At 38.0% G+C, this 12992-nt stretch overlaps 1 protein-coding gene across 1 annotated transcript; it reads right to left on the reverse strand.

The window, feature by feature from the left end:
* Nucleotides 1-6854: 6854 nt before the first annotated feature.
* On the reverse strand, nucleotides 6855-12986 carry LOC116102742 (interferon-induced very large GTPase 1-like). Its single transcript, XM_031387763.1, has one exon. The coding sequence runs from the start codon at nucleotides 12974-12976 to the stop codon at nucleotides 7874-7876; it is 5103 nt and encodes a 1700-aa protein (XP_031243623.1). The 5' UTR covers nucleotides 12977-12986; the 3' UTR covers nucleotides 6855-7873.
* Between the last annotated feature and the right edge of the window lie 6 nt (nucleotides 12987-12992).

A 12992-nucleotide genomic window follows, 5' to 3' on the forward strand; every position in this document is an offset into this window, starting at 1 on the left:
AGTTCATCTCTTCAATATATTATTAATTTTCAATTAAAAATATCAAAACTAATAGGATATAAAGCTAGGCATCTTGGGAGATATATGGGAATTTTTATTCCTGTTTGGTAAATTATCTTATTAAAAATAAAATAAATAAAAAATAGCAAAAATGAAATAAAGAGGAAAGAAAAGAGAGGGACAAGAATAAGAAACTACTACTACTACTACTACTACTACTACTACTACTACTACTAATAATAATAATAATAAAGAATTATGAGACAAATAAACATCTAAAAATACAGTTGCATGTTTTTTGTTGGCCAACAACTAGTGAACATGGAGCCTTACATCATGTGTGATTTGTATACTTTGTTTACTAGCTGGTTTTGTCTGTCAACTTGACACATCTGAGTTATCACAGAGAAAGGAGCCTTGCTTGAGGAAATGCCTCTATGAGATCCAGCTGTAAGGCAATTTCTCAATTAGTGATCAAGGCTGGGAAGGCCCATTGTGGGTGGTGTCATCCCTGGGCTGGTAGCATATATGTGTGTGAGTGTGTGTGTTTATAATCATAGTTAACATAAAAAGAGGTCATGAATTTTAAAAAAAAGCAAAGAGAGGCACATGGAACATTTTAGAGAAGGAAAGAGAAAGAGAAAACTAATTATATTCTGATTTCAAAAATAAAAGAAATGTTCCTTAATTCCTATTACAGATATGAAAAATTCAAGCGACAAATTCATAAAGAATTATTACCACAAGTAGAACAATAACACTCTCTGTGTTCTCAATCTTGAATTTATAAAAAATAAGAAAAATATGAATTATGCAAATTAATATAATGTAGTCATGTGTTATAACTCACAAATGAATAAAACCTTTTAACATCAAATTTAATTCATGATGTTTAGGAAAACAACTTATCTCTTCAAAATAGCAAGAGTATTTTAGTTGAAGTTAGCCTTGATTTATATACCTCCATTTATAAGAATTCACCTAAAAACTGTCAGTAGGACAAAACAGCACTCAACAGATTGGGAAAAGATCTTTACCAATCCTATATCTGATAGAGAGCTAATATCAAAGATATACAGAGAACTCAAGAAGTTAGACTCCAGATAAACAAATGACCCTATTAAAAATGGTGTACAGAACTAAACAAAGAATTATCAACTGCGGAATACCAAATGGCTGAGAATCATCTAAAGAAATGTTCAACATCCTTAGTCATCAGGGAAATGCAAATAAAAACAATCTTGAGATTCCACCTTATACCAGTCACAATGGCTAAGATCAAAAACTCAGGTGACAGTAGATGCTGGCAAGGTTGTAGAGAAAGAGGAACATTTCTTCCTTGCTGGTGGGATTTCAAGCTGGTACAACTACTCTGGAAATCAGTTTGGCAGTTTCTCAGGAAATTGGACATAGTACTTCCTGAGCACCCAGCAACACACGCCTGGGCATGTACCCAGAAGATGTTCCAATATGTAATAAGGATACATGCTCCACTATGTTCATAGCAGCCTTATTTATAATATCCAGAAGCTGGAAACAACCCAGAGGAATGGATACAGAAAATGTGGAACATTTACACAATGGAGTACTACTCAGCTATTAAAAACAATGAATTTATGAAATTCTTAGGCAAATGGATGGATCTGGAGAATATCATCCAGAGTGAGGTAACACAATCACAAAAGAACACACCTGGAATGCACTCACTGATAAATGAATATTAGCCCAGAAGCTTGGAATACCCAAGATACAATCCACAAACCACAAGAAACTCACGAAGAAGGAAGACCAAAGTGTAGATACTTCGATCCATTTTAGAAGGGGGAACAAAATACCCATGGAAGGAGTTGCAGAGACAAAGTATGGAGCAGAGACTGAAAGAAGGACAATCCAGATACTGCTGCACCTGGGAATCCTTCCCATATTAAATCATCAAACCCCGATGTATTGCGGATGCCAGCAAGTGTTGGTGACAGGAGCCTGATATAGCTGTCTCCTGAGAGGCTCTGACAGTACCTGACTAGTACAGAAGTATAGGCTCACAGCCACCATCCATTGGACTGAGCACAAGGTCCCCGATGAAGGAGCTAGAGAAAGGACACAAGGAGCTGAAGGGTTTGCAGCCCCTTAGGAGAAACAACAATATGAACTAACTAGTACCCTCAGAGCTCCCAGGGACTAAACCACCAACCAAAGAGTACACATGGTGGGACTCATGGCTCCAGCTTCATATGTATCAGAGGATGGTCTATTTGGTCATCAATGGGAAGAGAGACCCTTGGTCCTGTGAAGACTCTATGCCCCAGTGTAGGGGAATGCCATGACCAGGAAGCAGGAGAGGGTTGGTTGGTGATCAGGGGGTTGGGGAAGGGAACAGGGTTTTTATTCGGAGGGGAAACAAGGAAAGGGGATATCATTCAAAATGTAAATAAATAAAATATCTAATTAAAAAAAGAAAAAAAATTCACTTAAGGGAAAAATCAATCAACTAGCAAGAGATTTAAGCTTCACTAATTATTACAACCATAAGCAAAGATACCCATACTATATGAAATGTTTAATAGTGTTAATAGTTATGCAACAAAATGTTCACATTATGTAATTTATTACAAATTCAACTTTCAGAGCAATTTAATCATGCACCATTTAAAATTTATGATGTAATAATTTATTCTAGATGCCTCATTGTCTCATGTTTAATTTTGCTATCTTAATTAGTTATTATAACACTTGTATAAAATAGGTCTTTTATTACTGGGAATATAGCTTATCTTATTATAATTAATAGCTTATATTATTTGGTTTAAAAAGCCCACATATCATTTTCAAAATCATACTAAAAGGAAGTTTTCATTGTTTAAGCTTTTCACATCCTTGGTTACATTTATTCCCTGACACTGCTGTTATTCTGCTAAATGGACAGGGGCTATGGTGTTAAAGTGACTTCTAGTGAGTTACCACTATACCTATAAATTATTGCATCTTTGAGCCCTTATGGAAGGTGGGACTGTAAGAACCAGTGGTCATGGATGACTACAAGGAAACAGTCTTTCCTGGACATGACAGGGAAGTTGTAAATATGGACTCACCACAGTTGTGCCAGCGGGCACAGGCCTGTGCAAGCTCAAGCCAGACAAAATACAAGCCTGGAAGAGGCAAGGGGGCATGAATTCCAACTCCTGCCTGAGAAACTATTAGCAATTTGAGACTTCTGAGAAATGGGGAGCCAGGTTTTTTCAAGTGGATGGCCTCTAGTAAGTTGACTACACTCTAGTGTTTGGCTATAAACTCAAAAGTATATGGACAGCACATATTAGGTACCATGGTTTTCAAAACAGAGGACACAGGGTTGGGTGGGTCTGAAGCTGAATATTATCAAGATGTACAAAATTTTCAAAGAATTCATAAAAGATTTCAAAGCATAAAAGTTTCATCTATTAGTGATGTGCTGTGCTATAGTTTCAGACGCATATTTATTAAATAATATTTAAATATTACTGTGTTTTCCCCTCAAGTATTTATCATTCATGATAAACACTTTCAAAAGTCCATCTTCTGCCTTTTGAAATGCACTTAACATAGTTTTCAATAGTCACCCTGCTGTGTAGAGGCACCAGAGCCTTTCCACTCTCCAACCTTGAGTCAGCACCTCCCGATCAGTAGTTCCCTGCTCTCTATACTATCACCTCCCTTCACAATCTGGTTAAAGCTATTGTCAGTTTCTATGAGATCAGCTTAAAAATAACATGTTTTAGTGTTGTAACTAAGGCAATTATGTTGATATTTTATGTGGAGATTAAAAAGTTCAGTGAAAATAATCAATTTCCACAAACAACAATACCTAGCTTTTGGCCGGGCGGTGATGGCGCATGCCTTTAATCCCAGCACTTGGGAGGCAGAGGCAGGCGGATTTCTGAGTTAGAGGCCAGCCTGGTCTACAGAGTGAGTTACAGGATAGCCAGGGCTATACAGAGAAACCCTGTCTCAAAAAAAAAAAAACAAAACCAAAAACCCAATACCTAGCTTTTTAGTACAACAAATTAAAATTAGCAAGAAAAGAGCTGTATCATCATTTGTCCTATTTTCTAAACTGTATCACTAATTCGTACAAAACATAAAAATATTCATAAGCATGGAGTACTGTATGACATTTTGACACATATAAACACCAAATGATGTTCCAGTCATGTACATGCACCAGACAGAGACTATTAATAAGTGCTGAGATGTGTTCATGGAAAAATGGAGAAGCATGGTTTTATTTTCCTGTTAACATTTTATTACTTACAAGATAGATCTATAAATACTTGGTATACTTACCATCAGCACAAATAGTAAAACAGTATAAAAACACATGCAATCTAATCCCTGGCATCCATCAGACGATCTAGAAAGCTTAGTGCTTAGAGAGAGAAAGATGGGTAAACATGATGCAAGTCCTTTGAGATTAAATATACCTACACTTTATACACTAGACATAGAGCTACACGACTTGATATTTTCCCTGCTGAATTTTTGCTGGCTTTGCTTTACTCTTCCCTCAATATACCCTCACCTTCTCCATTTTGAAATGAGAACATATATTTTGCTTTTGTTGAAAATATGTAATTCTTTTTAAAATTTTTATCTTTTATGGTTGTTCATGGTGTCATACTTCGGAGTTTTCCTCAGGTCTCAGAATTGACTTTGGACTTTGGAATTTTCAGACTATTAAATATTATGGAGATTTTAAAATATTGGACTAAATGCATTTTGCATTTTGATATGGCCCTGAGCCTATGGGGGTCAGGAGTTGAATATTGTGATTTTGATGAGAAGTGGCCTGTAGGCTTATATATGTCAATGGTTTGTCCCCAACTGGTTATACTGTTTGTGGATGTATAAACATTTAGAATGTACCTCATTTCTTCTCAGACCTATAAGCTTTGTTGTGAGTATAGCACAGCTTAGGAGTTTATTGCCCCTTACAGTTTGCTTACAGTTTGGTCTCTCTGTTTCCTGTGTGCAGTTGAGCTGTGACCTCTCTGTTTCCTGTGTGCAGTTGAGATGTGACCTCTCTGTTTCCTTTGTGCAGTTGAGATGTGACCTCTCAGCTTCTTGCTCCTGCTTCTTGTTGCTGTGCTTCCCCACTGTGATGGACTCTTGGACTTCTGGAACCTTGGCCAAAACCATCTTTTTCTTCTGTAAGTGGCTTTTGGTTATTTTATCCTAAGAGCAGAAAAGTACCTACTCTAATTAGGTAACATTACTTATTGCTGGGACAAACTACTGGACAAAGTCAACTGAAGGAAGAATTGTTTCAGTTCATGGTTTGTGTTCAGGGTGTGGAGAAGTTGTAGAGGCAGGAACTTGAGTTGTGTATCTCCAACAAAGCGAGAGCAGCGAATGCTCTGTGCTCAGGGAACTTTCTCCTTTTTATGCAGTCTAGGACTTCAACCCAGGCAATGGTGCTTTCCAGCTAGGGACAGTCCTTCCACCTCCATCAATCTAGTTATTGTCATCTCTCATGGACATAGAGTAACCCATCTAAAAATATCTTTCACTGGTGTACTTGGAGGCTTGTCATGATTGTAGATCATGTCATATTCAAAATCATTCTTAAACATTGTCTTAGTTAGGGTCTAATTTATGTGAACAGACACTATGACTAAGGCAATCCTTATGATGACAACATTTAATTGGAGCTGGCTTACAGGTTCAGAGGTTCAGCCTAGTATCATGAAGACAGGAATATGGCATCATACAGGCAGACATGGTGCAGGAGGAGCTGAGAGGTCTACATCTTCATATGCTGGCTTCTAAGAGAAGACTGATTTCCTGGCAGCTAGGACGTGTTTCTGATGGCTCACACCCTCAGTGAAACACCTATTCCAGCAAGGCCAAAGCCACTCCAACAGGGCCACACCTTGTAATAGTGCCACTTCCTGGACTGAGCATATGCAAACTATCACAAGCATCATACCCCACCCCCTAATATTTACCTGATCACCATAATATAATTTCAGGAAAGATTCCTTCTCAGACTCGTATATAACACCAGGCTTTAATGTTTATGTTCATTTTGTTTTATTGAAAACCTGTTTTTTTCTCTTTCATTTGTTAAAGTTATTATTCTTTTATTTATTTGTATTCCAAAGGTTGTCCCCCTTTCTGCCCCACCATCCCTGAGAACTTCATTCAGTTCCACCTTTCTTCCTGAGGGGGTGGTTACCCATTTATCCATTCACTCTCACCTCACTCCCCACCAGCATCACTCACCCTCACATGTCAAGTCTCTTCAGGATTAGGTGTATCCTCTCTCACAGAGGCCAGACAAGGCAGTCCTCTGCTTCATGTATGCCAGAGGGTCATAGACCAGCCCATGTATGGTTGGTGGCTCAGTCTCTACAAACTCTGAGTGGTTCATATGCTATATTTTGATCATGTTTTTTCTCCCTCCCAATTACTTTCAGGTCCTCTTCATTTCCCTATCAATACAATTTTATTGTTATTATTTTTATTCAAACAAATATACAATAAAACAAATAAGAAACACATGAGAACAATACTGTCCCAAAAAACGAAACAGAAAACAACCAAAATCAAAGTCAACAAGCAAAAAAATAAGTCAAAACAATAAATACTAACATCTTTAGTACATATGGATAAAGAAAGATATCAAATCAGAGAGAAATACAATGATATTATTAGAAAATCTTCAAATCTTGCAATAGTAAATAATTAATTTTTACGTAATTCATTTCTAATACAACCTAATTTGATATTAGGATGTTGAAGATTAGCTATGTCAATGATCCAATGACAGGATGTGGGGTTGGTGACAATGTAAAGCAAACACACATTCACACACTTGGTGGATGAAGTAAGCTCCAACAAGTTTATTTTTCTCTTAGCCTTTTAAAACCATCTAAGACAAAGTTCTCTATGTAAGACAAAGATTACCTCATAGCCACAAGTTACAAATTTTCTAAAAACAATCACCAAAACCCATGCTTCAAAAAGAGAATCACAGAAGAGGAAATTACAACAGGATTATTGATTGTGTATCCTGCTTTTGAAACTCATACCTAACTAAAAATTTCTCATCTAACTTTCTCACATCTATATTTTCTCATAATAACCCCAAAGCCATAATTCTTATGTCATTGACTAACAAAGTTTAAGCAAGCCAATTCTACAGTAGCAACTTTTCCCTATGCTTAGATGATGACCAATCTGTATTTACTAAGAAACAAATAATCTATCTTACATCTTATTTTTGAAGTTGTTCAGCTAGACTGACTAATCATAAATTCTCTATTATATATTAATAATAAAATTATTTACTCTTTGTTCATTACCTTGCCTTTTTATGGTGTACACCAAAACCTGTGACTACATCTCTAGATCACAAAATCCAGGAACTCAGACCCAACCTAGAATGAATGTTTTCAGCATTACTTTGTCCCAAGCCTATTTTTCTCTTCAATGTACTTGCCATGCATGAAAGCTCACTGTACTCCTTTTCTAAGCTATGTAGCCCTCACTATTCCACAAGAGAAGGGGCAATTTCTGCTCTTAATTTTAACTTTATCATATCTATTTGGCAAAACAATTTAAGCCATCTGCTTAAACTTTCTATCATTTACCCTAACTCCCTAAAACTATTTAAATCAAATCAGGAAATCTATAAAATCATTAATTCATTTACACAAACTTATTTTATGAAAGTTTATCTTCATATTGATCTGCAGAAAAACTGCCCAATAGAGTGGGCCATCTCAAGGAAGCTCACGTGCCTACTGCAGCTCCTGCTGCATGGTGTTCTGCATTAGGCTCCCTAGGTTAAAGCAAAATTTCTGTGACCCATCTAGCATTCTGTTTGTGGCAATTATTATTTTTTTAAGTCATTCAGGACTTCTTCCTTTGTGATTTTTGTCCATGAATCTGGAATACTCCCTAACATTGTAAATTTTTTGCCATATTTCTCTTCCAGCTTTGATCTGAAATGACAGACAAACCATTTCCAGTATGGCTGGGTAGATGTGTCTGGTGTGATGCTCCATGTGGCATAATCACCTCCTGCTTCCCGATATTTCTTGTATGGGAATTCCTGGACATCACGTAAAATAAAGAAACGATCACTTGCTACTGAAGTAGTACAAAAATTAATGACAAAGTATTCTGTTTTATGATAATGCCAACCACGGACAGCCTGAGGACGGTGGAATGGCACACTGTGGTCTCCTTCATGTTGGGGAATGGTGTTTGTACAAATTGCTTTACAAAAAGGACACTGTTTCCAGCAGCCACAGAGATGCTCAGAGAGAATTTTCTCAATGTCAGGAATCATTTCATCCATGGGCTTACTTGAACAGTCCTCTTCTACTTTCCTCATTGCAGAATCCAAAGCTTTGCTCATGGCTTCTTTCAGAAACTCAGTATCTGTTACCTCCTGGTGCTCAATGCTTACCAGGTCTCTTCTTGGAAAGATCAGGTTGCTCCCTAGGTAGTCGCAGAACAAATCCAGCCAGCCAGATGCAGTGCTGCCTTTATCTTTAGCTAACTTTGTGGACATGTGAATGGCAGACAGGATGGTATTCTTGATGTCATCTAAACTTAGGTTTAAAATAGGTTTTATTTTTTCATTTTCTTTTTCTGAACAGTATCTTGTAATGTGGTCTCTAATGTAATCCCTGAAAAATGATTCTGGATGATGAAGGTATTGCCAGTAATTGTCAAAATTTTCTTCTTCTGCTAGAGAGTAGAGAATATGTTTCTCCAGGTTAGCTCTGTTTCCATTGAATGCAGGGCAGGTGGCTCGCATGTCTCCAGCTACTTTATGAACCATTGTTTTCCATATGGTGGCAAAGATAGAAGGAGTGAGCTTGAGCCATAGGAAGTCAACAAAGGATGTGATTGAGATGGCACCTTGGCAGGAGATCTTAAAACTCATAAAGAAATCATCTTTCTTTCTCTCCAGATAGTTCACAGGGTCATTTGCACTCTTGAATGCCTCATGAATTAACTTGAAATGCTTGGATGCTCTTTGGAATAAGCACAAGGACAAGTCAATGTTGTAGTCTCTGGTAAATGTGTAGTCTCCCTCACAGTGTTCAGATTTCAGCTCATTTTCTATGATCCTCAAGATTTCATGAAAGTAATTCTGACTGTAATCACGCTTTTGTTTCCAAATGTTTTCAAGTGTTTCATTAAATTTATAAAGAATGTTGTTAGTAGTCTTATCGATGGATTGTTCATGATGCCTTTCTAATCTCTTTTTAGGTCCAAAAAAATATCCTTTTTTCATTTGGATATGTTTGTCATATTTGGGTTTAAATGTTTCTCCAGACTTTATTTTTAGTCTTTCCACAATATTTTTATCCTTCTTGTAGTGTTCAAGAAGGATATTTTCAGAATCTAAATCAATGTTAGGCTCTGTGACATGAGGGGCATTGGAAGACACATTGTAGATCCAATTTTTCCAAAGTTGACTGAATTTCTCATACAACTCTTCATCACTTAATTCCTTACCCTTCAAATTTAAAGCTAACTTTTGGCTCATCTCTAACAATTGATTTTCATATTGTGACTTTTGGTTATCTAGTATTTCTTGACTTTTTTTAAGACTGATATGTTCATTGCATTTCCTTTTGGTGTCTGAAATGAGTTTGTCTTCAAGGACTAGTAGCTTATGTTCAAAATTTGCTTTCCACTGAATCAATATTTCACTATCTGGATCTTCTTCAAAATATTTGTCAAATTCTTGTTTGATGGTTTTATATTTCTTGCTAAGTGGTTCCTCCAGTAAGTTTGGTGTGAGTATCAGGATTTTCCCATTTTGAATCTGATTGTTCAGCTGATTCTGTAAGTCCAGCATGTGACTCCTCAGCTCCCAGGTCCAGTGGTTATACATGGTTTCCAGTTTGCTCATGGCTATGACCTCTTTGGTATTCCTGAAACTGAAAATGAAGTTTTCACTGAGAAGGGCTTTCCACAAATCTTGAACTCGGAATTTGAAATCTGAGATTTTCAATATCCTTCCTCTAGATTCCCTCTGGGCAGTCAAAAGAATTGCATTCCTTAGTTCCTGGACATTGTAGCTATATCGAGGATTGGGAGGGGCCATTGGGGGATTGCCATCCCAGAGGTGAGCAAAGTAGTAGACATGACTATTGGCATCAAACTTAATAACATCACTGAAGCGGGTTATGTTTGAGCACTCTTCCAACTCAGCAGCCAATGCTGTCATTTCATCCAGTTTCTGCTCCAGTTGCCTTCGTCCCTCCATAGTTTGGTCTTTTGCTGTAACTTCTCCCACATTTTGATGGACAAAGAAGCAACTGGGGGAGATTTTTACTTGTTTCATTCTCAAAAATGCTTGAACAGCTATTTGTAGGATGTCCTGAATCTCTGATGGATTCTCCCCAAAAATATTGATCAGAGTCAAGTTTCCAAGTCCAGTAACTAATGTTGCCAACTCATGGTCCCAATTCTGAGATTTACTGTTGAGTTCTGGAGCTCGAAGTCCTTCTGTGTCAACAACAAGCACATAATCAAAGCAAAGTTCTTTTGTGAATGTCTCTTCCACCTTGAGGAGCTGCATGTAGGCCCCCTTGGTACACCTGCCTGCACTGACTGTGAACTGCAGCCCAAACAAGGCATTCAACAGTGTGGACTTCCCTGAGCTCTGCAGGCCAAGGACAGAAAGAACAAACAGCCTTTTGTCTCCAACTTTCTCTGAGATCTTGTCAAAAATAGCTGCTACCCACTTTAGAGGCACATATGAAGCATCTCCGTCCATCAGCTCAATGGGAACACCAGCTATCATCAGGTCTGCAGCAATTTGAGGAAGGGAGAGAAAAAGGCTATCTCTAGAGGAGGAAGTTTCTTCCAGAGCTTCATAGATCTGGCCAACTTCTCGAAGGAGGTGCTCAGTTCCTAAAGTACAGTCATGAATCTCTGTGGAGAGGGCTTCTATCTGCTTCTGCCAGAGTGTCAGGGAGTTGTTCTTCTGTGCTCTTTGCTTTTCTGTTTGTACCTTTAACCACAAAGATCTCTGCTTTTCGTGTAAGTTTTCCAGGTGTTCTTTAGTCAGGTTGTCAAAAAACAGAGTCAGCCACTCCAAAAAGTAGAGTTTGTTATGGGTTTCTGAATAGTCTTGGAGGAGTTTGAGAACAGAGAGCATTAAATCATTGAGAGGAAAAGCTTTTTCCAATTGCTGACGTCGAATTATTCTTTTATCTCTTTCAATCTCACTCTTGTGTTGTTCAATGCTCCGATTCCCTTTTTCTCTCAGATGATAGAATTCTTTGTCTTTCTCACACCAAAGGTGCCAAAGTTGTCCTTGAAGGGGTAGTAAATTTTCTTTTGTCTGAGATAACCTGTATTCCTCCAGGAGTGCCATTATAGTCTGTGCCTTTTCTTTGGCTTCCTTGCAGTCTCTCTGGTCTTCATCAATAAGGAATCCTTGCTCTCGAGCTCTCAGTGAACAGTACTCTAAACTGAGGGCAGTGTTAGAGAGATCTAGAAAATGTTTGATGGCATTTGTGAGCTCCTCTGTTAATTCTGCCTCGTTCCTGTTCTTGATGCCAATTCTCATTTTTTTACCAGAATTATTTGTTATGACCTTTTCTTTGTCATCAATCAAGCAGATCAAAGGTGTTGATGACTGCCAGAGGTGTCTGACAAGCTTCTGGTTTTCTTTATTTTTATCAGAAATTGACATGAGGATCACAATGAGAGAAGAGACACCTTGCAGGAAGCTGAGCTGTTGGCTATGTTTCTTGGCATCTCCATGAAGATTGGTGAAGGCTAGACACTTGTCAAATATGTCATCATCTTGGCCAGCAGGACAAAACCAGCAGATTTCCACCACTCCCTCCATCAGGAGACAGTGTTTGTTGCTTCCTTTGCAGTGTCTGTGAAAAAACACATCATGTTTACGTTTACTGAGAAGAGAGTTCATGATCTGAGACTTGGAAGCAGAGAGGCCATTTCCAACTCTAATGAAGGACACAATGGGGGTGGAGACACGACACATTTGCTGATTCTTGTGACTGTAGCTCTTGTCCTGTGGAGATTGACTTGCATCTTGCCAACTTTTCCTAATTTGTCTGAGAGACCAGAGATAAAATTCCTTCTGAGAAGTGTTGGGATTTGGCACCACAAGGGGGAGTGCATATTGACAAATGGAAAGTCTGGACAAAATATGTTGCCTGGTAAGATCATCTGCACAGTGAAAAATGGCCATCTGGATATCCATTGGGTGAATGTGGGGCCAGGACTCAGTAGCTGAAGGATAGCTAATACTGTCATTGTCTTTAGTGACATCTTCATATGGATCAAAATCTTCATTTTCATCATCAGAGGAACCAATGGAGATCCGTTTTTTTATGCGTTCATCACCTTTGAAGACAAGATGTCTCAACCCATAATCTAACATCAGCAGCTTTTGTAGGAAATAGAATGGAAGCTCCTTTTCAGATCTCGGCTGTGAATTGTACACAGCAGTCTTGTAGATCAGATGGAAGTCAGCTCTGCTCATCCTTTTTGGATAGTAATGATCTAGGCCTAGACGCTGGAGTAAGTCTAGGAAAGGTCCATTTTCTATCATTTCCTTTGTGTTGTTTTCATTACTTTGTTGTTTATAAGTCTGTTTCTTCTCATGACAGAGACTTTGCAGTTGTTTTTTAACCTCATCCATTTGTAAAGAATGGGTGGTGGCATTATAGTCCCCCTCAGTGAGTAATCTCAAATCATTCTCCAGATTTTCCCAGTCATGATGTGCTTCATGTTTTGTGAGAACATATGCAACTTCTTCAGACAACAATGTCCCCATATGTTGTTTTATTAATTTCAAACGTTGTCTTTTCTCTTCTGTAGAAATACCTGTGATTTCAACTGTGGCTTTTAAAGCTGTGAGCACCAGGAATGCCTGGGATCTGTAATTGCAAATATTTTTAAGCTCTTGGTATTTTTGTTGTTTACTTTGCATTTGATCCAAGAGGAAG

Source organism: Mastomys coucha, unplaced genomic scaffold (assembly GCF_008632895.1).
Source record: "Mastomys coucha isolate ucsf_1 unplaced genomic scaffold, UCSF_Mcou_1 pScaffold21, whole genome shotgun sequence".
In the NCBI taxonomy this organism is placed as follows: Eukaryota; Metazoa; Chordata; class Mammalia; order Rodentia; family Muridae; genus Mastomys; species Mastomys coucha.